This window comes from Poecilia mexicana, unplaced genomic scaffold (assembly GCF_051168715.1).
Source record: "Poecilia mexicana isolate PSO_F unplaced genomic scaffold, ASM5116871v1 scaffold_23, whole genome shotgun sequence".
Taxonomy (NCBI): Eukaryota; Metazoa; Chordata; class Actinopteri; order Cyprinodontiformes; family Poeciliidae; genus Poecilia; species Poecilia mexicana.
Genome location: NW_028263392.1, coordinates 2,370,777 through 2,398,470, shown reverse-complemented (window position 1 = coordinate 2,398,470; position 27,694 = coordinate 2,370,777). Strand labels below are relative to the sequence as shown.

Genomic DNA, 27,694 nt, shown 5'->3' with positions numbered 1-27,694 from the left:
TTGGGTCATATTTAGAAGTTTTTTTGTCTACTAAAGCAGTCTTAGGTCAAAGGTTTCAACCAAATACGGGTAAAGACATATCTTGACCATACATGATGACGGTCTGATGAATGTCTCTCTTGCTAATCGCTCTGAGCTGGGTTTATGTCTGAAGGGTTTCTTGCATCTACAGTCAGTTTCTTGTCACATGATAGAAGCTCTATTGAAGATCAACCTGTGCAGTGTGTGTCTGATCGTAGAGGCTTTCCAGAGACCGCGGTGGGTTCTGTAATGACAGTTTAGAGAGCTAATGACTTCCTTTACCATTTTGCAATCTGGTTTCATGGTGAAGTTGCTTGGATAGATGGATCTGGGCATGTTTGTAGTTGTTTTGAATGTCTTTCACTTGACCTCTTTGGATCTCATTAATGGTGTTCACTCTCACTTGGGTGCTCTAACATTTTTCACATGAGTGTAAATTGCTTTTAATGCGATGAAATCTGGGCTGACAGTGATGATACGGGGCAGATTGTAATTTCAGCCAACACAGCTGCTATTCGGACCTCGTAGTGTCGATTAACTTACTCAGGCCTGAAACGGGTAATCTTATTTTGACAAGATCGCCTTCTCTGTGGTCCATTTTGTGTGTCTCTGTGCCCTAACTTAGAACAAAGGGTAAACAACACAAACACACTTCTTGTGAAGGTTGAGTGTAAATGGACCACCTCTGCACTCAAAAGTGAGTCATGTAGAAAAATGAAGAGTAACTCCCTTAGCATTAGCATTTCATACCTGTGCTGCCAAACAAATATAGGTGTGTGCATGTCTAGAAGTATGCCGGTGCTGGGCAGCAGCCAGTTGGTAGTGTGTGTACTCCCCAGGGTTGTATTAATCAGACTGTTGACATGGCTGCTATGGAACCAAAGCCAGTAGAAGATAAGCTCACTGACTAATGGCTCCTTATCTCATCTCATGGATTGAGGTTTAGATTAGGTCTGTCATTCACAGTAAAGGAATACTTTCATTCTAATATGTCTTTCATTTGCATATGGGAAAGGTAGTATTACAAAATTGGTTTCATGTTTATTTATCGGTGTTCTTGCTGCTTATACTGTCTGGATGCTCTGTAAACAACCTTGTGAGGAGTAGGACTATCCCAGCGATTAATTGTTTTAAATGTTCCTCTTTCTCTGATTTTAATTACCCAATATTTGAGCCAACACAGATAGAATGGCTTTGTTCACTTTCTCCGCTGACATTGCCAAACTACAACCTTATAGAGGAAGACAATTCTAAAACCAAGGTAAAAAAAATCAATGTCATCGTTCACGATTTCTCTTTCTGCTTGCTGATTGGTTCGGTTGAAGTTCAGTCGGAGAAATTCAGCTCAGTGGGAGAAATCCTATCGAAAGGAAATAAAAATCAAGTGAATTTGCATCGGATGGCAATGACTAGGTTAGCTGATGGAGCTAACTGCTGTAGTTTCATTTGGACCCCTCTGCTTTTGATTTGCTTTTTCACATCCCCTATCAGCCGACTCACTGTGTTTTATAGACAGGTGTAGTTCTGTCCTCCTCAGGCCATGTCTGAAGTCTTGGTATGACTGCAAATTTGAGCAAATTGAGGTGATTAGCAATGCTAGTCAATCTTGTCTTCCCAATTTTCGAGAGAGCTTAAAATAAATGGGTCTCTGTGTCACGTCATATTTGTCCTCCAGGGAAACAAGAAGTGATTAAAAAAAAACATTTGCGTTCCATTTATTTTACTGGACTTTTGAAAGCGTCTACTTTTTAAAGAACCTTCCCTACTCTATTAAATTAAAGTTTGTATTTCTCTTAAGTTTTGGTATTTCTACTGATATTAATTCAAATTTTATGTAAAGGCTTTTTAGACATCTTTATTAGGGAGTGTGTCAATAAATGTGGAGGGTGCTTCACTATTGCATTAATATATCTTGCTCCTGTCCTCTCAGATATAATTAGTGGAAACCAACAAACAAATAGTAAATATATTTGCTGCTGCCTGCTTAGCATATGTTTGGATTAGATGGATTTTAATAACCATTTTAGTTCCGAGGGATTAAGGTTAATCATAGAGCTGGGTTACAGCTGTGTGGTTTAATGAGTGTAGAATCGGATTAACACAAAAACAAGGAATTTGAAATATCAACTGCAGTTTAATTGAATGTCTATGGCTGAAGTTGAGGTTAATAAATTAATAAATTAGAAATATTACAAAAAGAAAGAAGTCTTTCTTTGTAGCAGAGGTGTAAATAGACATCTGCCTCCCAAGGCAGAAAAATACACAATATTATTGAGTAGTGTAGACCGTTTTAAAAATTCAACAGGAAGCTCCAAAGATAATGCTAACTTTAACGACATTAGCAGCTAGTGGTTAGCAGGCAGGATTGTCTCATTCCTAACAAAACAAAAGCATTTTATCTGGCATTCTGGTATTTTTTTTCTATCTAGTAACCAAAATGTTACCAGTTAAAGCACCTAAAGGAGACTTTCTTAATCCTGATGTAACCTAAAAGTGTTAGCCATCTTGAAGCTGGTGGCTAGCGCCGTTAGCAGCTACTGGCTGGTGGGCCAGGATTGTCTCATTCCTAACAAAGCAATTATTTTTTTCGATAATTAACTCAAAAAGCTTAGCTTAGTAACACGCCATGAAACATTTTAGCTGCATTTAGTCGCGTCTACTAACTTCTACTTCTACTAGTTTGTGAAAGATAAACCTACAGTAGTAAATTGTCAACTTTATATTAATTTGGTCATATCTCCAGGAAGTGAGTAAATGATGGAAGAACAGAATAAGGTTAATTTTTCAGATTATTAATGATGACATAACATAAGAGAAAAAAAGCTGACCAAGTAATCTCAGTGTTTGTTTACTTGCCTGCGTTATTGTTTGTTTAAACGAAACAAGTCGGCTTATCGGTTGTGTAGCGTGTTTCACTTCGGATTAATACGGATCCTGAAAAACCAGCCGGCACCACTTGTTGACAGAACCTGTGGATTAACACGATGACCCCTGCTCTCCCAGGAGCGTCCTCCTACAGATGAATTTAATTAAATAATTAAGAAGTGGAGCTTGGACTTTAATTGAATGCTTATGGCTCAAATTGAGGTTAATATGTCCAATCTGTTGGGACTAGAAACAGAATAAGTAAGGAGGAAACGTTTGCTGGAACTGACAGTTCATAAAAATTTTCTATTCAAGTGGGACTGTATAACTAATAATAGCTAATAAATGATGTCTAATCTTAGGTTCTTTTGTTTGTGTAAAGAACGTGATTTGATTACCCTTAAAAACTGTGACTGTTTTTGTGATTAAAAGGATAAAAATAATGCATTTTATAGCAAACAAAAAATTATATCGGATGTTCAGCCGGTTCTTGGTGCCATAAGTGTACATTTTCCGATTATTTTAGTTTGGATGTTTCTATATATTTCACTATGAGATTATGTTATTGAAATATAATCTAGGTTTATTTTCAATGCTTTTTATGCACCTTTTCCAGGGATAATGATAAATGTGGGAGGGAAAGTTTGAGGGAAGTACTATGTATTTTCCAGGGACATAGTGCCATTTTATAGCACAATCAAGCAACTATTTTAACTTCAGTTGTTATAAAAATACTCTGTATATCAAACATGATAAAATAATTTTGACTTTGTCATTGAACACCTTGAAATTGAGCCTCTGTCTCTCTAAGAAGCTCCTGCTCTTTCTGAAACTCTGCCTTCAGGAAGTCATCACGACATGGCTCCTCTAATGAGAGAGTGATGAGGGGAGAAAAAAAAAGCAAAATTTAAAAGTGAAATTAATAAACTGATTAACCAGGTGCTAATCTTTCCCAAAGTAGATCAACACAAATCAAAATAAAAACATTTCTATATTTAATCATAGGAAGTACATAAATACACCACCTGCTAGTCAGGAGAGTGAATCCTACACAGTACACAATATTTTCCAAGTAACATAATATATGCATGCACTTCCTCCATTTTGCTTATAGAGACGAGTTATAAGGCACTAAACATAAAATGAAACATTTTCTCCGGCTCCTCAGTAGCACAGCTGTTGTTGTTACATGCAGGCAGGTAGAGTGCGTCACCTCGGCATGCTGATTGTTTGTTTTTATTTAATATGAACAAGAGAATTCGGTGAAAGTGTAAAGAGATGATTGGAATGGACGTAATCATGATGAGATGCTTTAGTCACAAAACTACTGCTTTACAGAACAACACAGTCCTTTTTAACCACAATGCAAGGGTGTAAATTTATTCAGAAAATGGCGTTATATAACACCTGAACTAGGAGCTCAGCTCACTAATCTTCAGTCTGGATATTTAAGGACAGTACTGTTGCTGTGGTTGGCCTTAACTGACCCAGGTTGGAACAGTAAAGCAGGAAAACATGAACGCCTGATTAACCCTGGCCTGTCTGAATCGTTTCCAGGCTTACTTTACAGCTGCAGTATATAACTTTTACAAAAAATATGTTTTTTTTTTTCCATATTTAAACTGTCAACATGTGACGACAGTTTGGTATGAGACAGATAATCTGTGAAAAAATCCATCTTGTCCACCTTCTCCCTGAGCTGCTATTACTATTTGAAGAAAAGCAGCGTTCCTGACCCAAAACAACCAGTCAGAGCCAGGAGGAGGGGCTTAGTGTTGTCAATCAACGTCCTGTATGATGTGCAATGTGCTAATGGCAAAGAAACAACTTACCATTACTGGAAAATTGTATCAGTGGCCTTTTAACTGGCTTTAGCTTTGGTGGCAAACTATGTTGTGGTGAACCAGCGGTAGCTTAGCAGAGAGCAAAACTGAGGGTTGAGCATAAGAGTGATTGGCAACGCTAAGATCCTCCTCCTGGCTGTGACTGATGTATTTCTGTAGTTAGTATTGGGAGAAGGCAGAGGAGCTCTTTTTTCACAGATCATTTGTCTTTAATTGTACTGTCACAACATAATGATAATTTTAACAAAATAATATATATAAAAATATATATATTTTTTAAAATAAAAGTTACATATTGCAGCTTTAATGTCATATGTTTTTAAGTCCTGTTTGTTACATTCAGTGAAAAATTAAATGATATTTGATTTGACAGAGGCCCACCATGAAATTGGGCCTCTGTTCCTTTAAGAAGCTTCACCCTTTCCGACACTCCTGTCATCATGTCATTACCAACAACTCCATGATGCCGTTTAGCAGCTCAGAAGTCATGCAATTCCACTAGGTGTTTGCTAATTGCAGCTGCCGCTAGTCTGGAGGAGCTTTGGGTAAATATGTGGCACTTTGCTTGAGCAAGTGTTCAGGCTTTCCTGAATGGTTGCCACAGGAAAATCTTTGATTTCTTAAGCATACATGAAACATTCAAGGCAACACTACAGGTATGTTTTTAATGAGGAAATACAATTATAACATGATATTAAGCTTAAAAAAATCAATTTTCTATAATACCGCCCCTTTAAGAGTTATGGTTCCAACATCAGATCACTGGGATATACATTGTTTACTGACCCAATGCCAGTTTACCCAAGGGTCCACAAGTTTCAGGATGAACATTAAAGCCATAGTACTTGAGGCAGTTACCAAAGCATCCCACAGTGAATCAAAACAGTACTGGAAAATTATGCCTTACAAATGACCCAACACTGTACACCGCCAATGCAGGGCAGTTGCACAAAATGCTGTTTAAGAACAACATCCAAAATCACATCGTACAACATCCAACCCAGTCTCCTCATACACGCACGCACGCACGCACGCACGCACGCACGCACGCACGCACGCACGCACGCACGCACGCACGCACGCACGCACGCACGCACGCACGCACACAGAAGCTGATCACCTTGTCATACTCAATAAAAACACTTCCACACCCCTGGCTGCGGCCTAGTTAACCCCCCCACAGAGATGAAGAGATAATTGGAAATCATGACGCTAATTAACCTTCTCCAGGGTAAGGGTATTTATATCCTCCCCTTTTTGACGGAGCGACCAAGAAAAAAGAAAACGATGGTGAGCGGCGGCGCAGAGCCGGGGCGGACGAGATGAAAGCTGATTAGCCAGGTGGTAAGAAATGATGGGAGAAAATAGTTAGGAAATGGGAAGAAGGAACCAAGTTAAGGAACATCAATAATTAATTTTCCATTGCCTAATTTTCAGATTTAAAAGAGGGACGAGCAAATGAGTCCGTTCCCGACTAGAGGTTCGGACTCTATAAATGTACAGTGGTACCAGTGGGTTAAACTGAAGCTGCAAATCTTTTTGTAAGGAGTAAAATAATTTCACTTATATATTGATTTGTGTTGGCTGACTAAAGAGTTTTTAAACTTGACCATATTCACATATGGTCAAGAGTTCTAGAGTTCACATACAACTCTAGAATTGGGTCCAGATCAATAGTTTCTTTAAGTAGTTGGTTCTGTTGAGAATTGGGATTTATTGTGAAAACCATTAACTGTAATTAAAGATGTTTTGCAAACAAGCATGGACCTTAACATATAGTCTCCTTTCAGTCTGACTGAGATTGAGAAACTTTGCAATAAAGGACAAAGATCTCAGTGTCTAGATGTGCCAAACAGGTGGAGACATATTCCAGATAACTGGGAGCCTAACTGCAGTGAAATATACTTCAGCCCAAAAGGACAAAAAGAAAAAATTAAAAAGCCACAACAGCAAAAGCCACATTGGAAGCTATGCTAAAGAGGTTGTTGTAATAAGATGAAAGTTATGCTAAAACAGAGGTTATGCTAAAATGGGTGGAATGCTAATACGGAAGTTATGCTAAAATAGAGGTTATGATATAATGGAGATAATATGAAAGCTATGCTAGTAAAAGCTATGCTAAAATAGAGGTTATGCTATGCTTAAGTGGAAGTTAGCATAGGTTGTGCTTGCGAGCCTTTTTATATATTCCATAAATTCTATTTTTGTTTAGATTTTGCTGTTGTGTTGATGCTTTAGCATGTTGATGACCTGTCTGGGCCACCGTAGAAATGTGTTTTGAATTGGGGGGGCTTTTGAGGGAGTGGTTGGACGGTTGTAATACAAGAAATGTTAAAAACCACGTTTCTGTTTCCTTCCATCTTACATTGAGTTGGACTAAAACATTAAACAAAATTTTGCTTGTGACATTTTGTTTTTAGTCAAAACTCTTTAATCAATCCAAGAAAAAAAAGTGTCAAATCAAACTTTATTCCAAAAAACAACTTCACTCCAGAAGTTTCTTCACTTTAGTCATCCTCAAACTCTTGTCCAACTTTCACAACATTGATCTCAGTTGTGTTTTGTGTGGTGGTGAAGAACAGGCACATGCACAAAATGTACCTTTCTTTCAGTTCTAGCTTTGGCAGGAGGCAGAAATTGGTTGCTACTGGTTACAGATTGGTTAGAGCACAATAACACACTTCTCAAAATAGCAAAGTGCAGGCATCAACGCAAATAGCAGACTCCGAGCATTCACAAAATAACGGTTTTTAGTTTGATCTGTGGTCTCCGTCCGCCATAGATCAGGGTTTCTGTGCTTTTAGAGGCCTGAGAGATTCCTTATACGGAAATGATCCATACATGTGATTTTATTTGAAGGGAGAGCAAAGTGACCTGGCTCCCCATGTGGGACAAAAGAGAACATGGCTGGAAGTGAGAGAGATGTTAAGGGAAGGTCAGAGGAAGAGAGACAAGCAGTCAGTCAGTCAGTCATGAAAGCAGCAGAAAGCACAGTTTGGGGAGGTGAAAGATCTCAGCAGAGAAGGAGTCCTGAGAGGAGAAAAGGACTCGTCTCAGATTTCCATTGTCGGCCATGCCACCTTTCTCCTCTCCCATCACTCGACCCTTTCTACAGAAGCTGGAGGGGGTCTGAGAAGGCTAAGGTTACCTGGCCGCCGTCCCCCGCTGCCTCTGCCGACTTTCATTCCTGTTTAGGCTAACAACCAAGACCATTAAAGCGGCGGCGTAGATTTTACAGGATAAACTTTCAGCACTGAATGCAGCGAATGCACTCCACACTCTGTCTCATTACATATCTATACCCCACGGCGGAGCTCCGCTATTCGATCACGCACCTCTATGGTCCTATTTTAGGGAAATAATTGTCATCTTTTGTTAATGCGTCTTATTATAATGACTGTGTGGGCCAGACACAGTTATTCATTAGCAGAAGAAGAAGCTAAATAAAAATGTGTGAGGAGCGGACTGCTACAGACAACAGCCTCAGGCGGCCCGTCAGCGTTGGTCACAGCGATCTGTCATAAATACTAGAGGAACGGTTGCCGGGCAAGTTTGGTCCGCCAAAGAGTGGGAGTGGGTCGGAGCAAAGACAGGGAATACTGGCACTGATGGCAATTCAGTTCAGTTCAATTGAGTTCAGTTCAGATCAATTTGTTTCAGTTCACTTCAGATCAATTCCATTCAATTCAGTTCAATTCAATACTGAACTTCAGATCAGTTCAGTTCCAGTCAATTCAGTTTAGTTCAGATTAATTCAGATTGGTTCAGTTAGAGGACAATGAAATATTGACATAACTGTATCTTCAATGAGTTGCTGTTCATGCTTCAGCTTTCAGCACCAGCTGATCTAAATAAAGTCACCCAGAGAGTTTTGTCCTGCAGGTAAGACATTACCTGCTTCCACCTCCTGAAGAATCCCTCTCAGCCGAAGCTTCAGACGTCAGACATGAACTTGGAGCAGCAGGAACTTAAAGTGAATTGCGTTTTGTATTTAGGCCTCTTGCTAAAACAAAGTCTGCTATTTTGGAAGGCGAAGCTGCATTGACAGATGGTCCGTTAAGCCATTTCTGAGCAGCAGTTGGTTTCAGCCAAGCAGGCTGGTATTATATTTCACAGAACAGAAAAGTACATGCACACAAATATTTGCGAGGAATCAACTGTTTTTTTTTTTTTTTTTCAGCTCCAACGTGTCTGGGGACATTTTTTTTTTCTTTTTTTTTCTGTTCCTGTCCAGTTTCTTTTTCAGCTCCGTTCAAACGTGAAACGTCTTCTTCTCTTTTCTTTGTTTCCTGTCGGCTTGGCAGACGAAGACCCACGGGCCCAGCTTCACTCGGATCCACGCGCCATGGCCCGTGTTGTGTAGAGAGGCCGAGTTTCTCAAGATTAAAGTTCCCACCAAGCAGGTGAGATTCAGGTACACCTCTGACGCAGACCGGATTCTAAAAAACACCAAACTGACGAAATTAACTTCCAGGCTTCATATGAAGTGCTGTACAGTCATGATTTTCACATTTCAGGCACAGACTTTGAACTGGAATTTATGCGACCGACACATAAAGAAGTGCATAATTGAAAAATGATACATGATTAAGTTCAGTTGAAATCTTTTATTGATGTACCACATTTAAAATAAATGCAATGATGTAAAGTTAAAAAAGTTTAAGTTAGTAGAATCTATTAGCATCAACAAGAGCATCCAGGAACACAGCAGGGGTCTAACTAAGACAGACAAGTCCTGATTTATGTTGGGATATATAATGTAGAAGCTACCAAAAGTGAACAAATGCTGCACATCACCCTTAACACACCGTCTCTATAGTGAAACATGGTGGTGGCAGCATTATTCTGAGATGGTCCCTTTCTGCAGTACATTATTAATAAATAACGTGTCATATTGGGAACAAAAGTTTTAGAGGTTGTGAAAACTTGAGAGCTTCACCATGAGGCAACAGCTGCAGTAAACGTTCTAATTTGAATAATGAACTAAACTTAAAGCTCTGATTGATGACTAGGATCATGTATATGATCAGATTTAAATAATTTTTTCTAAAGTTCCTCTAGTCGACCTTAGTTGTGAAATGGAGCCTTATAAATAAACGGAATTGAAAAAACATTAATTAAATGTGCTGATTTGTGTTAGTTTGTCACATAGAATGCCATTAAAATACATCCAAGACTTTGATTGTAACTTGCGTGTAAATACTTTTGCGACGTGCTGTCGATGTAGGCGACGTGTTGTTAAAAGCATTCTTATGCTTAAAGACAACTGAGCTGCAGTTATGTTTTATGGCAGAAAATGTGAGAACAATTTTGGAATCTGATTGATAAAAAACCCCCAAACTAGAAAGAAGCTGTCTGAAGAGACGATTCCCCTCAAAGTCTAAAGTACTTCTAGTGTCCAGCGCTGAGTGACCAGCGTGTCTGTTGTCTTGGTTTTTCTCAGAGTTACGAACTCAGAGAAGAAAGTGGTTTTGGGTCCAGTATGAGCTCAGTGTGGAGGAAACTGAACCAACCCTTTGAGCCCAAAGTACCACACCAGGACCATGGCAGCACCAAGTTCCTGTCCCACTGCTTCTCCAGGGACAAACTGCACATGTAAGACTCTGTCCATCCGTCCATCCGTCCATCCATCTGCTATGTTTTGCTTGCCTTATAACCATTTACTGAACTATATTTACTTGAGTAACTTTCAGGAGTACTTTTACTACGTTGTACTTCTTACTTTTTTACTCTTGTCATTTCATTATGAAGTATTTCTACTCTTACTTGAGCAGCATGTCTGGATTCTCTTCTCTCTGAATGAATCACAAACATGTTTTAACCAAAAATTCACCAGGCACAGACACACACAGGCAGCTTTTACTAAAGTTTTATATGTTTTTTTGTTTTTTGTTTTATGGAAAGAAACTGGTTTTCTTTTGCTCGATTCTGTTATTTTTTGTTACTTATATGAATTATTGTCATTTTGGTCTTTAAAATACCAAAATTTCCACTTAACTTTATATTTTGATCTGTTTGATTATGTCATTTTTAAATATTAAATGATTTATAATTTGATCAGTTACTCAGTACTTGAGTAGACTTTTTACCAAATACTCGTTTGCTGTTGAACATGTTGAAGTAGTGTTACTTTTACTTGGGTATAATTTTTGGCTACTCTACCTGCCTCTGCTTATAACCAAACATCACCACGTTGGATTCATCTCTTCGTCTCCTTAGCAACACCTGGTTGCTACTTTCTCCCCTCAATCCAAACATCTACTCTGACCGATTCTGATAGTTGTATCTGTGCTGTGAGGAAGCCTGAGCAGCCAGAGGTCAAGGGTTGAGGTTACTGAGTGAACCGCTGAACAAGCAACCTGAGCATTAACCTGGACACTTGTTCAAATGAAGTATTCAGGACGAGTTTTGTTTCAGGTTGTCCTTTTGGTAAATCAACTCCTCTCTGCGTTTCCTCCGTTTTTGCACAGGTTTGAATTTTGCTGTGGACGTATTTTTTATCTGCTGCTCTTGACAAAAATAGGTAGAGGTCAGTTCATTTCTCTGGTTTCAAGGAGAGCTTTTATGAGTTTTTAAGCATTGTCCACGTTTTCAATGAGGTCGAGGGGAGGCATTTGGGAGAATGTTAGCTTTCATTATGTATTCCTAAAACCAACTTTCTTACATGTTTCAGAATAATTTTGGAGCATCAAGGTTTGTCCAAATTGAAGTTATTTGGTTTCAGATGGAAACAAGTTAATTAGGACACTTTTACCCTAACCCTAACGCCTCTATAAGGATGCTACAATGTCACTGGCTCTGTTTCAATCCAATTCGAATTCTTTAATAAACAGGAAGTAGAAGTTGCTAACTTAGAAATGGAGTGCTCCTTTCCATCCTGGAGGTTCGGGCTGGGAAGGTTAGCTAGGTCATAACTCATTCGGAAAATCTGAAAACCACGTAAACCTTTTTGTGTTTGTCTTTTTTTAATGCACTTTTTGAAGTACATGTTAAAGAAGGCTAAAGGAAACGGCAAACTTCAAAATAACTTACTCAAGTTCGCAAAATCATTTTTTACACGAACGCTTGGGGTTTTTCTGAAATGAGTTAAAGTGCTGAAGGGGAGATGGCAACAAGTTCTGATGTAGCAAATGACTGATCCATGCTAGTTAGCACCCTGCACTTCCATGCGTTGCGTCAATGTCTGACGAAATGACGGTTAGCATAGCCTGATTGGTCCGTTCCAAACCAATGGAACATCGCCACATTTTCAAAGTTTGCAATTGAATCTAAACATAGCTGCTGTTACCGATGTCCAGAGTGGACGAAGAAACGAAGACAAACGATTACTTCCTGTTTCCTAAACTCCATTTGGACACAATTGGAAGCTCCAACAGGACAGGGATCTTAAAGATACATCAAAACCAGATGTGGAATCTAAATTTTTACAGGTTTTTACTTTAAGCTTCACAGCTTCAACTCTTTTCCAGATTTGTGAACAGAGAATTATTTAAATAAATCACTTCTGATCTCTGCTACACTTCAGACTTGTCAGGTTCTGGTAATGGTGTTTAATGGATCCATAAGTCTTTCAAACACAGCTAGCTTTGCTCTTGACTGACTAAATACTGTTTCAGACAGAGGTAATGGCACCTTATCTTTTTTCTTTCTTTCTGACTTCTCCTAATTTGATCTTGTCAAAATGGGATTAAAAGGCTCAGAGAAGTGCTATGAATGTTTTTAAATAATCGTTGAACCATTTGTTTGACAGCTTTTATTTATTTATTTATTTATTTTTTTTATTGTTCCTTAGTTGTGAAATGAAAATGGTTCCCCTCAGATTGGCACAGTACATTCACTCCTCCTACATGAACTCTCATCACTTGATTTGTATGATTTTAAATACAAAGAAGCGCATCCATAACAACCTGCTGGCTGTGTTTACTTCAGGTACAATATCACGTCTAAGGACACGTTCTTTGACAACGCTACAAGAGGCAGAATAGTAAGTGTGTTATAATCGCTCATTTATTTACCTGTGATGGAGTATAAAGAGTGACGTAAAGGGAAAATAAATATGTGGAGAACAGAGGAGAAAATGTTCAACAAAACATTTTGAAATTTCTAGATGAATTGCACATATTTGGAAGAAAAAAAAAAACACATACCCAAATTTTGAAAAGTTGCGCATTTGCATGAAAAAGAGACAATTTTCCACGATTAAAGGCAACAATTTGTGTTATTAGGTCTAAAATGTTCTGTGACGTTGTAAAATAAAAAAAATACATGAAAATTTTTTTATGGAAATTCTTGTAAGTTTGTTTATTCTTAAGGTTATTTTTTTTCAATTCATTATTTTAAAATATTTAAAATGTAGGTCTAACATTGAACATTTTTATGCCTTCAATCATGGGAAATTGTGATCTTTTATGTTGGAAAATATTCATGTTTTTTTCCCTGAAATACATGAAATCAGTCTAGAAATTTTAGAGACTTTGGCAGAAATCTCCTCCTCTGTTCTGTATTTTCGTTTAACCACAATGACTCTGACTCTGTTTATTTCCAAACTGATGGTCTTGAATCTTTTCCAGGTCTATGAGATCCTGAGGCGGACGGTGTGTGTACGAACATGTCAAACCATAGGTGAGGAAGCTGCCACAAAAATTTGTGGCGGAATTTTTGTAAAATTATGCCACAAAGCAGAATTAAAAAAAAAAAAACATTGTGAAGAAAGATAAAGTCTTAGGTCTTAGGTACCCAAAAGTTGATATTTGAGTCAAACCAAATGAACCCAAAGCAGACAAACTGTCTTGTGATGTCGTTGCATCACAACCACAAACTGGGTGTTTAATGTGACAGACCAACACGACCGGCTCCCCTGCTACTGCATCCCCACATCATGATGCTGCCACCACAATTTTTTCTAAACAGCTGCACTACAAAATATACAATATTTAGATTCTGATTTTTATTTTACTTTTCACCTCCATCCATCCAGACTTGGTGTATTCAATCTGAAACCAAAGTATTCCCTCAGCATGATGCTGCCTCCACCATTTTCACAAAGTCAACTTTCTAATTTTCCCTTGACCTAAAATGCATCCCCTACGTTGTGTTGGTCTGTCGCTTAATACCCTCATGAAGTACCTCAATATATATCCCATTTAGATGCATTTAGAGCTAGGCTAGGCTAATTTAGCTTAGCTTAGCTGGGAATTTTTCTCCCTGAATATTTTCATTGAGACAGTTGCTCACCTCAGTTCTGTTTGACTCTCCACAGAAACACAGCAGCTCACTAGACGTTCCACCAATATCAGGACTGAGATAATTATAAATATAATAATATTACCTCAGCGTTAATGTTTGTTGTTGCTAGCAAGGCAGGAAAAAGCACCGGCTCTCCCCAAAACAGCCGTGCTAGGAAGCGGGTTAGCTGCATGTGTAACATGTACTGTACTTGGCGTTGATGTAGTTTGTGCGATCCGTGGTTCCTCTGTGGAGATGAGCTGACACCCTTTTCATGTCCAGTGTCCCCCATATGTCTGGTTGGCTGGCCCATGGCAGCAGACGGCCTCAGCCAGCGGGTTCTCACAGGGCTGCAGGGGAGGAACGGTAGAGAAAACAGAGCTTCATCTCTCTCTCTCTGACCTTGCTTTTCCTCTATTCCCTTCATTCCTCAGCGGAGCAACACACACACACACACACACACACACACACACCCTGTTGCTCTGCACCATCTCCTCCACAAGTGGGTCACACTTCCTAGGTCAGCTAAAGATTGGAAGCAGGGGCCTCTGGGAGATGTGGTTGTTTCTGTCTGGTTGAGTGTGTGTTCATGCGTGAGGATGGGTGTTTCCTGGGTGTGGTGTTTGTTAACCACACAGGTGTTCTCTGCTTTTTAACAAATCCCCTTCCATGGACTAATAACGCTTACACTGTCTTTGAACTGCATTGATTTTACTTTGAATTTAGCATGAGCTATAATGGAATAAGATCATATTCTTGTAACAGAACATCTTAGTCAGCACCCAGATCTAAACCTTATAAATATGCAGTAAAAAGTGAAAGTATATGTTCTCTTCATATGCCCTTCTGACTCGATCATTTTTTCATGCATCAGCTCACAAAAACAAATAAAATACAACAAGTTTTCTTTGTAAGTTCTTCAGAGATTGAATAAAACGTTCCTAAATTCAAAAATAAAAAGACGTGTTGAACTTGTTGACATAGGTTGACCTTTACATTTTAATCATCTGAAAAACTCAAATAACAGAACTGCTTTACTATCTGTTTTTCCCCCTCTGACCAGAGGTCGAGTTTCTGATTTAAAACCTGCTCCGTTTAAAATAAAACGTGTGACATGATGTGACCTGACCTGACCTGACCTCACCGATGCCCCTCCTCTCTTTTCCAGGCATCAGCACGTTGATAGCCAAGGGCGTATATGACGCCGCCTTCCCTCTTCATGATGTAAGTGTGAGCCGTGAAGTATTGACTTAAAACTATTTCCTATATCTGGCTGAAAAATTACACGTGATTTAGTTTTCTCTCATTTCAAGCGCACTGAGAGTTGCAGCAGAAACGGCCGGGTGGGATTCTGTGTTTTTGCCGTGAAGGTGGAGGAGATGCATTTTGTTTCACAGATTATGTGTCTCATATTAAACTGCCACTATTTCATGGCAGTTTCAACAAGTATGTGAAAAGGATATTATTATAAAAGTCAACATATATTCCAGTTTTTTCTTGTAAAATTTGATAATTTCTCCTGATTGCATTTCTTGTAAAATAAACTATCAGTTTACATTTTTTGTATCTGTATTTGACAGATTTCCTTCCTTCATATTGATATTTATTCATGTGGATTTTTTTTCCCATTAACAATCATTTGAGCTTTTAAAGTGTGACTAGTTGTTTTTCCTGTGTTCTGGTGTTTCCTCATGTCTGTCCTTTTGCTCCGCAGGGTGACTTTAAGGTCACTGGACATCTGGAGGAGCGCAACGACAGACAGGTGCTGCTCCGCTTTCACACCTCTGCCTTTTCGTTCAGTTTGGTTTAACCCTCCGTTTTCCCTCCTCCTCCCCTGTTCCATCTGCCCTTAAAAGAGACGCTAAACTTCGACGCCGGACGTCGAACGCGACCCCTGGCCGGGGCCCGGGGTCGGGCCGCTTGCAGCTCGAACCCCGAACCCTGGCCTGGCGGATATCTAAGCGACGGAACACACGGGCCTTTCCGAACAATGGCAGTTCTGTTCTCCTTTCGTTCGCATTCGTACGTCGTCCCATCTGCCTAACACCGGCACAGATTGGAGTTTAAGTCGAGCAAACGTTCCTCCCAGGCGGAGCGAGAACGAGAGATGGAGAGAGAGAGAAACGGTAATCTGTTGACTGAAAGTCCAGACTGGAAATAAACCCGCGGTAAATAAATCTGTCCAAAGTATACCACAACATAACAGAACAAGCAGGGATGGGAATGTAAATTAGGATAAACAAAACATTTTTCAGTTGCTACACAGGCTTTCATTTCAACCCAGCCGGCGTTATGTCTTAGATTTCTGCTGCGGATTTATAATTTAACATTTATTTAACAATTGTACCTGCTTTTAAAAGCCGTTGACTCATGTATTATAGCATGTTGAGTCAGTATGAATATGATCGTAATTCAGTTTTTTCTCTGTTTTCTGATATTCTGTTCTAATGTTTTCTGTACATGTCGCTGCTGAAAATGAGAATTTATTCTTAATTGACTGACCTGGTTAATAAAAACAAATTAAAAAATAAAAATGAAGAATAGCCCAGAGAACAGAGATATTTTACATACTAATATACTGCATATTTTAAAAAATGATTAAGACAATCCAATAGATACAGCACAAAAGAAAAGTTATGATCTACTTCACTGATATTTTTGGCCTATGTACAGAGGCGCAAAAAGTGGGAATGCAGCGTATGCAACGCATAGGGGCGCAGCACCAGAGGGGGCGCCAAAACCCCGTCTGGAGGGGGCGACGCACCGATTATGTTTTCCCATACACTTCAGCGCGCCTCAAGCTCCTTCACCTCTCGCACATAACGAGGTAAATGTAGCGATTTTTACACTTCACATAGCGTCGCCTGGGGTGGGGGGACGCCGATTTATGTTTTCACATCCACCTGAATAATGTGCAGTTGCGCCACTGCCTATGTAGAGAAGAGAACTAACTCTGGTCTTTACTGTTCGAAGGACATGCAAAGAGAACTCCAAACAAATGTCTCAGATCAAATGGCCTAATTAAATCCCGGACCTGACTCCGACTGAGCTGATCAGTCAAGAAATGTCAGTTTCTTTACTTGAAAAACGAAAACTCATCAAACACGTTGAATTTTGTGGCTACTGTAAGAGTGGAAATACTAGCAGCCTAGCAGCAAGAACTATGTCTCCGTTCGTTATTTCTTTTACTTATATATTTAAGAGTTATCCACCTTTCAATTCTCCAATACTACGAGAAAAATGGCAAAATGTGCAAAAGTCTAGTCAGTTCAAGGTTTGCGATGGTTAAAGCCAGAATGTTTCTCCTAGATGCTGCAATAAGGAATAACTTTGCTTACAAAGTGGAAAAATCTGGACTATTTTCAAACACTTGCATGTCTGATTGGAGGAACGGATAAGCAATCTCAAACGAAGCACAGTAAAAGCCAAAGTGACAGTAGTTTCACTTCTCTCTGCGTTTCTGGGCATAAACACAAAGCGTTTCTGGAAAGCGCTCCGTGTGCGGTGGATGTTGTCGAACCCGACACCGTGTTTCTGCCGGGCCGTCTTCCTCCCACCTTACCGGGTTTCACTCGTCTTCAGGATGGAGTTACTTACACCGCAGCTCCTCCGAGGCTCAGCTCGGCCAATCAGGAGGCGCCTGCCTCCGGATCAGCTGTGCCTCTGGAAAAAAAATAAAAAATGTTTTTCAACTTTCAACATGACAACACACACCCACATTGACTTGACTCTGAATGTTTTTCTCTCTCTCTCTCACTCTGTCTCTCTCTGTCTCTTTGTGTGTGTGTGGGTGTGTGTGTGTGTGTGCACTGTCAGGTTCTTTTCGAAGAGTGGGCAAGATACTCGGCCTTCTACAAGTACCAGCCCATTGATCTGGTCAGGTAATGTTGCAAAACAGAAGAGCCGGCTACCCCTCTGAACACGGTTCATCTCATAACTACCACCGAATCTACGGTTATAGAAAATACTGCAGTCTGTCAGGTCATATTTAATTATACTCAGAAATGCATAATTAATGTTTTTCTCAACAGCTAGCTAACTGGCTATTTGTCATACATTTTGACTTTTCTTTTCAACTGAGTTCAGGTTTGTGACTTATTGCATTTCTATTTATTTCTGAAGCCACAATCTGGAGATACGTAAAAAAAAATGCAGCTATTGGCAATGAAGATATTTTGCATGGGAAGTTCAGAGTTAACAGTCTTTTTAGCGCAAATGTGAGTTTATTAGTCAAACATTTCTCTAGCTGTGTTTCCGTTGACCGTATAATTGCGCAATTTGACATTTTGAAAATAAATCCACTTGATGGAAACGTGCTAATTTTGAAAACACTTGTTTTAAGATCAAAGGTTTTGGCTCTAGGATCAGGAGTTTTGTTTGTTTTGGAGATATTGAAATTGGCTTATTTTGCAAAACCGAAATGGAAGCACTTTTCTTCACATCACATGAAAAAAGCGTGGTGCAAACCATGAAGAAGAAGACGACATTTGGGAGGATGATGGTGTGACATGAATGACTTATTAAACAAAACACAAACAAACTTTAATCGCGTTTCTTATTTAATTGCAACAATGCAATTGTGAATTTGTGGACTTTTCAACATTTGCAGAATATTGTTAATGTTTTGCACATATTTGTAATGGAAGCACCGTCAATAACAGTCTATGCATTAAGCAGTAGCTTGGAAACCCAACAAACCGGCACCCTACTCTAGGTTTTAAAAGCGCTCTGTTGCTAATCTAGTTCATCTGAAAGACTGATTATTACAAACATTTTGATACAAATCATTTGGTATATTTAACTTCTGCTCTTGGTCTTGACCAGCAGTGTTGCTCGCATGTGCACTTTTGGAAAAGCATCTACTGATTTAAATGTTGCCAATCTTGAAGACGTCAATACAGACTCCACATTGCACATCATTGTATGTATCTGCATATTGAACACCGACAGACAAAGATCCGACCAGCAAATTCAAACAACATTCCTCCATTAAGTATTGACGGAGAAGTATGAACAGAGTATGATTTATTCTTGATTTGTCCTGCACTGTAGAAAGATGAAACCGTAGACCACCTCCTCGTTTTACTCCTGCTTTTTTTTTTGTTTCATGTAGATATTTTTTCTTTCGCTCCTCTAAACCCCCTGTCTTCCCTGTCCAAAGTGTGAATGTCGTTCTCTTCATGTTTTTGAGACGTAGATGAAGCGCTGAGCCTCGTCTCAATAAGCCAACTCTTTGATGAACAGTTTTAACCCAAAAACAGAACGCTCAGGTACTGGGATAATTCTCACCCATGAACTGAGGAAGTCTTTTGGATGAAGGGAAGCAAGAGAAGAAGTTAATTTTCCTTCCATTTTGACAAATAGTCCCCAGTTACATTTTAGGAATGCAGAGATTTGCAAACTCATCCTCGTCTCACGTGAGCCTGTCTTGTTTTTCTGCAGGAAGTACTTTGGAGAGAAGATCGGCCTGTATTTTGCATGGCTTGGTGTTTACACCCAGCTGCTCATCCCGGCCTCCATAGTGGGAATCATCGTGTTTGGATACGGCGTGGCGACGGTGGACACTAACATCCCCAGGTACAACCGGTTACCTCGAGCCGTTCTCTCACAGATTTTAGTCGAACGTGTAAAACGGAGCGGGACGGAGGCTCGCCGTAAAACAGTGGAAGAGTCTGAAAATGAGGGATCTCTTTTCAGCGTGTGCTCATGTTCACGAGCCACACTCACACACTCCACTAGACAGGGATTGCCCAGATACCTGCTGTATCTGGCTTTAGTCACGGCCGTGTGGGAGGCACAGAAGGTACGGCTGGCAGTGTGTGTGCGAGTGTCATGGATTCAGCCCACACCGACTATGAATAGGGTCAAAGTACAAAAGCTTGTGTGGTAGTCAGGAGTTGAAAGTCCCATTCATTTCTTGTACGCACATGTAACAGACACGAGCATCTCCTAAAGTCTTTTTTTTTTTTTTTATGCGGGGATTGAAATCACGGTTTTGTTTTCATGCTGCGCACAATAAGCGTCGGCACGTCTGTCGGCAGGTTGAAGTTCTCGCCCTTCCTTTCCTCCCTCCATCTCTCCCTCTTTGCAGTTTGGAGATGTGCGACGAGCGTCTCAACTTCACCATGTGTCCGCTATGCGACGGCGCCTGCGACTACTGGCACCTCAGCACGGCCTGCGGCACCGCCAGGGCTTCGCACCTCTTCGATAACCCTGCCACCGTCTTCTTCGCCATCTTCATGTCTCTGTGGGGTGAGGTTTCGGGTTTGCGCCAGTGCATGTGTGTGTGTGTGCGAGAGGGAGACAAAAGAGGACAGGTGGGGTGAGCATGAAGGTGCTCATTAATATCTTACGTCCTCTCTCGCCTCAAGTGGAGGCGGACACTTGTGGCGACAAGCTAAATCGGCACGGGAGTAAAGTTTCAGGAGTTCAACAAAAGAAAAACACACACAGATATTTACACTTACTGTTTGAAAATACACTTTTTAAAAAAATACAGAGGTTGACATAAGCTAAGATTGCTGTCTGAGTGTCGTTATCCTCCATGAAAAACGCTCTGCACTCACAGGGGCTGAAAAGCCACTCAGACAGGAAGAAGCCATGACAGATCCGATGCAAAGCACATATTGGATAAGTTATTTTCTATTTAGCCAGAGTGACTGGAAAAGCTACAGAAAGGTGGTCAACATTTGCAAGAAATAATAAATATCTCTCCATTTAGTATTGAAAATGATGTAAATAATTTTTTTATCTGCCGTTTTTGATTAGAACATAAGTAAAAGACAAACATTTAACATGTTTCATTATCTTTTGAGTGGTCCGGAAACAAAGATTTTGCTTCAGTGATAACAAAATTATATCAAAATCTGCCAGAGGTATGAAAACTTTTGGGCTTAAGAAAAAGTTGGAGGTTTTTCCCATATTTTTTTGTTTTTTAGCGGTAAAATCCTGTTTTTTGGTTTGTAGACAGCAAAGTTTTTGATAGAATGATTGACTGAATTTTTGTGTGTGTGTGTGCAGCTGTGTTGTTCCTGGAGCACTGGAAACGGCGACAGATCAGCCTGAGTTTCAGCTGGGATCTGACGGGAATCGAGGAGGACGAGGTAAAAAAAACAACAAAAAAAAATCACCAAACCATCTAGAAACTCAGACGTAGATATTTACATACAGATCAGCTCTGATCTACAGGGATAATTGATGAGAACAGGGCGTCATGTGGCTCGTTACTAAGTACTAAATCAGCTGCACAGATGCATCATGGGAATTTTGTTCCATAACTGAGCTCCTGTTTTGTTGTCAGGAACATCCCCGGCCAAAGTATGAGACCATCCTCCTGGAGAAGCGACAGAGGAAGCAGCAGCAGAAGAAGAAGAAGAAAAAGAAAAAGAACGAGGTAGGAACTTTAAAACATGATCGGAAAAGGAATTAATATTTTTTTTACTCATTACAGCCTCATTTTTTCATGTACTTTATGATAGACACAAACCAGCGCAAAGTGAAAGGAAAATCCTCTGTGATATCTAGCAGCTCTGAAGTTACATGTTAATTTGCATTGAGTCCCCTTTACTCTGACACCACCAAAAAAATATTCCAACCAGTCGCTTTCAAAAAAAGACCAAGCTGGCTTTTTATTATGCTACTTCTCATTCAATACTTTATAAAAATCACCCTTTTGATGCAAATCTTTCAGGTCTGCAGTTTGACTAAACCATTTCTAACAAAAGAATATGTTTTAATGGAAATTTCTTTCCCCTTCATCACAAATACGTTCCAACTTGTCTGCTTGATTTTTGGTTTCCTTAACAATCCCTTTAAAGTAAACCTAACTCGAGTGTTAAAGAGGCCAAGCAGCCATATTTAAGGCTCATCAGCTATCAGCTAATCAGAAGAGACGTTGGTGTCTTACTCAGGTTGGAGTGATAAGCCCCGCCCACTTTGGAACGGCTACATATTTGGTGTTTTGGGGAAATTGCAGTCGGTCATTTTACAGTTATGGATTCAACATGTTGGAATGACACACAGCTTCTTCTGAACTGTGTGACGCTGTGAGAGCTCTGGTGGAGCCAGCTGCACATTGCCTGGAAAAAACAAAAACAAACCACAATCCTCCTACCACTTCCTGTCGTCTTCTTTGTCGTTTCCGACAGCAGTAACATCCGGCTGTTGATCACGTAACTCCTGTGATGTGAAAAAAAAAGCGTTTCCATGGGAGCTTTGCAACGTACATCGATTTCGATGCGTTTGAAAAAAACCACCACACCCTAGTGCAAGAACCTTTCATCGAAAAACCTGAGTTTTGTTTTTGAAGTTGTCATGTTTCCATTAATCACATTTATTTTCATAATTACGACTTGTGCACTTCTATAGCTAATGGGTGTGGGTTAGGGTTAGGATGAATAGGGGTTGCCTTGCGGCTCAACCCTGGCCCCAGTGGCTGATGCGAAGCCGTGTTTATGTGTATGTTTTTGTTTGTGACTCGTCCCTCTGTCTTGTAGCCAGAGAAGCAAGAGGACGGGACAGTGACAGGGAAGGACAGATGGAGACAAAAACTGTTGTCTGCCATGGCTGCAGGAGTACCGGTAACCCTCCCTCTCTCCTCTCCTCTTTTCTCCTTAGCGTGCCTTCCTTCCTTCTTTTCCTCTCCTTTAGTTTCCTTTCCAGCAGGCTGCTGTCTCTCTGTTCTTCTCTTCCTGTCCCATCCTCTGGCTGCTGTGGTTTCAGCACAGAAGGTGCTCAGGTATCTGCTCAGGTATCCGTTTCCTTTTGCTTTCTTCGTTTATTCTTTGGTTAACCCATCCTGCTGATGGTCCTAAATTTCCTATTTATCCTTTTGAGTTTTCAAACTTTGTTTTTTTAGTTTTACTTTTTATACAACACATAAGGCAGCACACATGTAGCCTGATGTTGTCAGTTATTGAAGCTACCCACGCTTTGATAACTGCCCACGGATAACTTGCTCACTTAAGAGGCTAAAGACAGTTTAAAATATTAATTCTGTTATCAGAAATCAGAAAACATCTTAATTTGCAAGTCAAAACTGAACAAAAAAAACAATTGAGATTGAAAGTAGGGGTGGACATTAATCATATTGTATATTGAGGATATTTATTTTATTAATCAGTAACAGTAACTTCCAGTTAATGTTTCAAAACCCCAAAAAACTCACTGTATTTACATTATCAACAACATTCCAAAATATGATTTAGTACAGTGACTCTGTGTGGGTCAGTGAGAAGATTTACCTTTATTTATGTAAGTGGTGTCCTGAAGAAACCTGTTTAAAATTTTAAGCTCTGTTTTTCAAGAGGCATAGTTCTGTTAGTTTTTCAGTCAAGCTTCTACACCACAGAGCTTAGCTTCAATTGATGCTAATCGTTTAGCTTCTTTGCCTTTTCAAAGAAGCTAACTTCGGTCGTTTTTCCTTCACATAAAAAGAAGCCATCAACCTCATCAGTTTGTACCCACTCTAGTTATATTCAGGTAAACTTAAATCAAAAGAGGTGAATTGACCCAGTTCTGCCATTAGCAACACTTTACAGCGAACCTGTCTATATTTTATGCTTTTGTTTACTCTACCTGTGTTTTTTACGGGATGTTCTGAACTAAAAAATGTCTGCAAAGTTCTGATAGAGATTCTATTAATATTACATTAGACCTATTATAGGTCTGTATTACCTGGGAATAGCTAAACCACAAAACTCATGTTTATTGCTAGCAGTGCTAACTATGCTAATCGAGCTAATCGCTTATACAACCAGCCAGCCGTCAACTAATTTCATTAAATAGGTTAAATTAGACAGTAAAATTAAACAAAGGTTAAAAGTAAACGTAAAATCAAGTGCTAATATAAATTAATTAATGGCAAGAAGGTTAAATCTAATTTTTCTGAATGTTCTTATTGGGACTTAAGTTTTTTTCAAGGGTTATTCAACCTGCCACTTTGTGAGCAGTATGTCACCTTACAGCTTGTCAGTCAATGCTCATTTGTGGATAAAATAAAAATTAAAAAAACTGAGAGAGATACAAGACAAAGAAACACAAAACACAAGCGACTGAGAGGCTTGGAGAAGTGGAGGTAGGAAGAAAAACAGAGGGAGAGCGCCTGAGTGGGAGTGATGCATGCTGGGCAGGAAGCCAGGGGTAAGATTAGTGACCGTCACTATGGCGACACACAACTCTCCCTCTCACGCACACTTAGCAGCCCTTGGCTTTATTACCTGAGACACAAAAATTGTGTTATAGGTTCAAACCAAATTAGCTTTCAAAGGTCAGACAGAGCTGCATGTTTCACCGCTTAGTGGAGTCAGTGCAGAACATTTTCAGCACTCGATACAAATAAAGCCAGCCATCTATTTTTGGAGTCAGTCCAATTCATCTAAAGTGAGAATTGTGTTTAGGACAATGGGGCAATTTTTTTCATTCCAATTCGCTTTTGCTCATTGAAGTGAGCAGAAGGGATTAAAGTTCACCATTCTAGATTTACACGGTGGTTTCAGACCTGATAGTCTGGTGGACTTGAGTTGGGAGCAAAATTGTAACATTTGTTACATCATCAGTTGGTACGTTTCACTTCCACACTTCACTGAATAAAATGAGCCAAACTACTTGAAAAACCTGTTCACCTCCCCATCTGTGGTGGCGCTGCACAAAGAACTACTGAAGGAAACGACACAAAAACCTCTAAAGAAGACACTGAGCGCAACTTCCTACTTCAGGGAAATGTAAACAAAATGGAGTGGCGTCAGATTTTAGCGCTTGTAGGATTTCTCTTTAGTCTTTGGTAAAACACCACGAGTCATTTCTCCCGCTAGTGCTAGACTTGTTTGTTTATGGTTGTATTTACCCAGAATTCACTGTGCCGTAGTCCACTTCCTGCTTTGTCTCTGGTGGTCTTGGCGTTCACATACGCATTCAAACCACAGCGGAGTTCACTTCAACCGAGCCGAGACCGAGGTTTGTAGGAGTAGAGTTTGCTTTTTTGGCCAACATCAGTTTGATTTATAACTCAAACTCTCTAGATTTTCTTTCTAGTCTTTCGAAATTATGCTTCAAAATTTTTATACTCTTAAAAACCAAGCATTTTGATTTGCGTTTGTACACTTGTGAGAGTGGCTATTGGTTCAAAATTTGACATGCAAATGGAGTGGAAGATGAACCAAATCTGCCCAAAAACACACACGCACACACACACACACACACACACACACACACACACACACACACACACAAAAAATTAAATAAATAAATTTTAAAAAATCCTCAATTTCTGCTAGGGCTCAGGATGAAATAAAGCAATTATTTAGTGTTTACATGATAAACAAAATGTTTATTTTGACTTCCTGTTTTGCATAAAAGGGAGCGTAGGAGCAGGCTGGTCAGAAAGAGACCTAATAACAGAAAATAAAAACCTGTCACTGGGTCTCCGTCATGAGAGCTTTGCCGGGCTCTCCTCAGTGGACTCCACAAGCCAAATATAACGCCTGACCTAATTTACTACCTCCTCCGCTGATGGCTGTCCCCACGCACACACACAGACACACACGCACACACACACGCGCACACACACACACACAGACACGCACGCACACACACAGACACACACACACACACGCACACACACACACACACACACACACACACACACACACACTCCGACTATAACTTTGTCTTTCCACGTCCCCCTCTCTTGACTTTGTCCTCTTGTTCCAGCTTCTCTTGGTTGTGATTTGCTGATAAAAAAATCAAAAGCTTGAACTTCCGGTTTCCATTCAAATTCAACGTAGCCGTTTACGTCCATGTGAGGATGTTCTCTTCTGAGTGAAGTCCAGGCAGCTCAAAGTGCTGGTTGCACTGTTCCTTTACCTTCACTAGATGGCAGTGTTGCTTTAGGACTGATCACCACTTGCTTGCTGTTCCTGCTTATTCAAAATATGTGACATTACTCCATGATGTGAATCAGGTCAGATAAGTTGAGATGACTTGAAACAAATTATGACTTTTTTTTGTTTGTTTTTAAGAAATTATCCCAAATTCCTCCAAATATGAGTACTATGAGAACATTCTGTATTAAAGTAATGGCAATAGAGGCTCAATTGAGACTTTTCTCTCCTGTTTCTGTCATTTTTTCCTTATTATCTCTTTTGAAGTTATTTTTTATTAGAGATGCGTCTTTATTTAGTTCTGTTTTCACCATAACTCTAGTAAGTACATTTTATTTACACCCCTTGACCTTTCTTCCATCCTTCCTTTACCTTCCGCTTATCTGGCGCCGATTCAGCAAACAGAGGTCTGCAGGTGTTTGTCTGATTCTTCTTCACTTAAGCTGTTTTTTTTTGGGGTCTTTTTTTTTCTTCACTCCAGATCTTCCAATGAAGTTGAACAACCTTGACCTATTGCTTAGCAAACTGGGAACTCTCTCACTCTTTTCTCTCCTCTGTCTCCCTCTCGTCTTTTCAATCAGACGGTCGCCGAGAAGTTGACGTGGAAAGACCGTCTCCCTGGATACTTCATGAACATTTCCTCTATCCTTTTCATGGCAAGTCGAGTACAAGTGCTGTGCTTTATACAATACACTTCCTTGATATTTACCATACCTTAACTAATTGTCAAAGCATTTTCTTCTCACTTTGCTGCCAGTTTGGACTGACGTTTTCAGCGGTTTTCGGCGTAATCATCTACCGCATCACGATCTCGGCCTTGATGGCGATGAGTCCAGACCCCGAGATCAAGTCCAATGTCCGGGTGACCGTGACGGCCACCGCTGTCATCATCAACCTCGTGGTCATCCTGATCCTGGATGAAATCTACGGCACTGTGGCACTGTGGCTGACGGAGCTAGGTACAGAAAGACCCACTGACCTCTCATCTAAAGCCGTTTTCATTGGTGTAGATTCTCAGTTATGCAGGACACGAAAATCCTACATGTTTAAAATCAGGCCGACTCAGAACAATCACACAAATATGGCTGTATAGGTAGAGCTTTACAGCTTTCCATATGCTCTATTTGATATATACATATATGTGTAAAACCTGAACATAAAAAATCCTCAGTTTATTTTGAATGTAATGGGCAAGGACACAGAAAAAAACGGGAGGGGAAAAATTGAGAAAGTTGGATAAAAAGGTTTAAAGGGAATGAAGGAGATGAGAGTAGAGGACAAAACAAGAAAAGAAAAGTTATTTTTACTTAACTAGGAGGCATAATTGGCACAAACGGGAATCAGAATCAAAATAAATATTAGGGCATGATGCTAAATTTTCAGGAAATAACACAATTCAATTAACTTATGCCTGGGTCAGTTTTACTGCTGCTGATTGCAGTAACTCTTGAAATGACTTGTCTACAGAGACTAATAAACTGATGCTTTGTTATTTAAGGGTAAAAAATGTAAGTTTGAAGGGATGGCCAACTGAACTTGAGCCGCAGAGGGACTAGTTAAAAAATCTTAACACACACACACACACACACACACACACACACACACACACACACACACACACTCCGATGTTTTTAAACATTTGTTTTACACAATGAGCATGTGTCTGCATATTTGAGAAAAATGTAGATTTTTTCTCCTCCACTTCTTCTTCTTGGACAGTGTGATAAAACTTTGATGTTTTCATGCTCCAGCTCTCTCATCCGTCGTCCCCAGAGGTTTCTACGACATTCACATCTATATTCCCAACCCCAGAAATAGAGGCAGAATTCAGATGTGTAAAGAGGGAGTGTGTGTGTGTGT

General features: G+C 39.9%; 1 protein-coding gene across 1 annotated transcript in view; it reads left to right on the top strand.

The window, feature by feature from the left end:
- The window catches only part of ano2b (anoctamin 2b), a 71,104-nt gene that overhangs the window by 11,264 nt on the left and 32,146 nt on the right, over positions 1-27,694 (top strand). Inside the window, exons 4-18 of the mRNA XM_088003527.1 lie at positions 9,035-9,133; positions 10,174-10,325; positions 12,660-12,714; positions 13,301-13,352; positions 14,238-14,321; positions 15,124-15,179; positions 15,670-15,717; positions 17,772-17,836; positions 19,398-19,532; positions 20,047-20,207; positions 20,976-21,058; positions 21,256-21,348; positions 22,451-22,534; positions 26,416-26,490; positions 26,592-26,793. Coding sequence (XP_087859653.1) covers positions 9,035-9,133; positions 10,174-10,325; positions 12,660-12,714; positions 13,301-13,352; positions 14,238-14,321; positions 15,124-15,179; positions 15,670-15,717; positions 17,772-17,836; positions 19,398-19,532; positions 20,047-20,207; positions 20,976-21,058; positions 21,256-21,348; positions 22,451-22,534; positions 26,416-26,490; positions 26,592-26,793 — 1,444 coding nt within the window. The remainder of the gene's footprint in view (positions 1-9,034; positions 9,134-10,173; positions 10,326-12,659; positions 12,715-13,300; positions 13,353-14,237; positions 14,322-15,123; positions 15,180-15,669; positions 15,718-17,771; positions 17,837-19,397; positions 19,533-20,046; positions 20,208-20,975; positions 21,059-21,255; positions 21,349-22,450; positions 22,535-26,415; positions 26,491-26,591; positions 26,794-27,694) is intronic.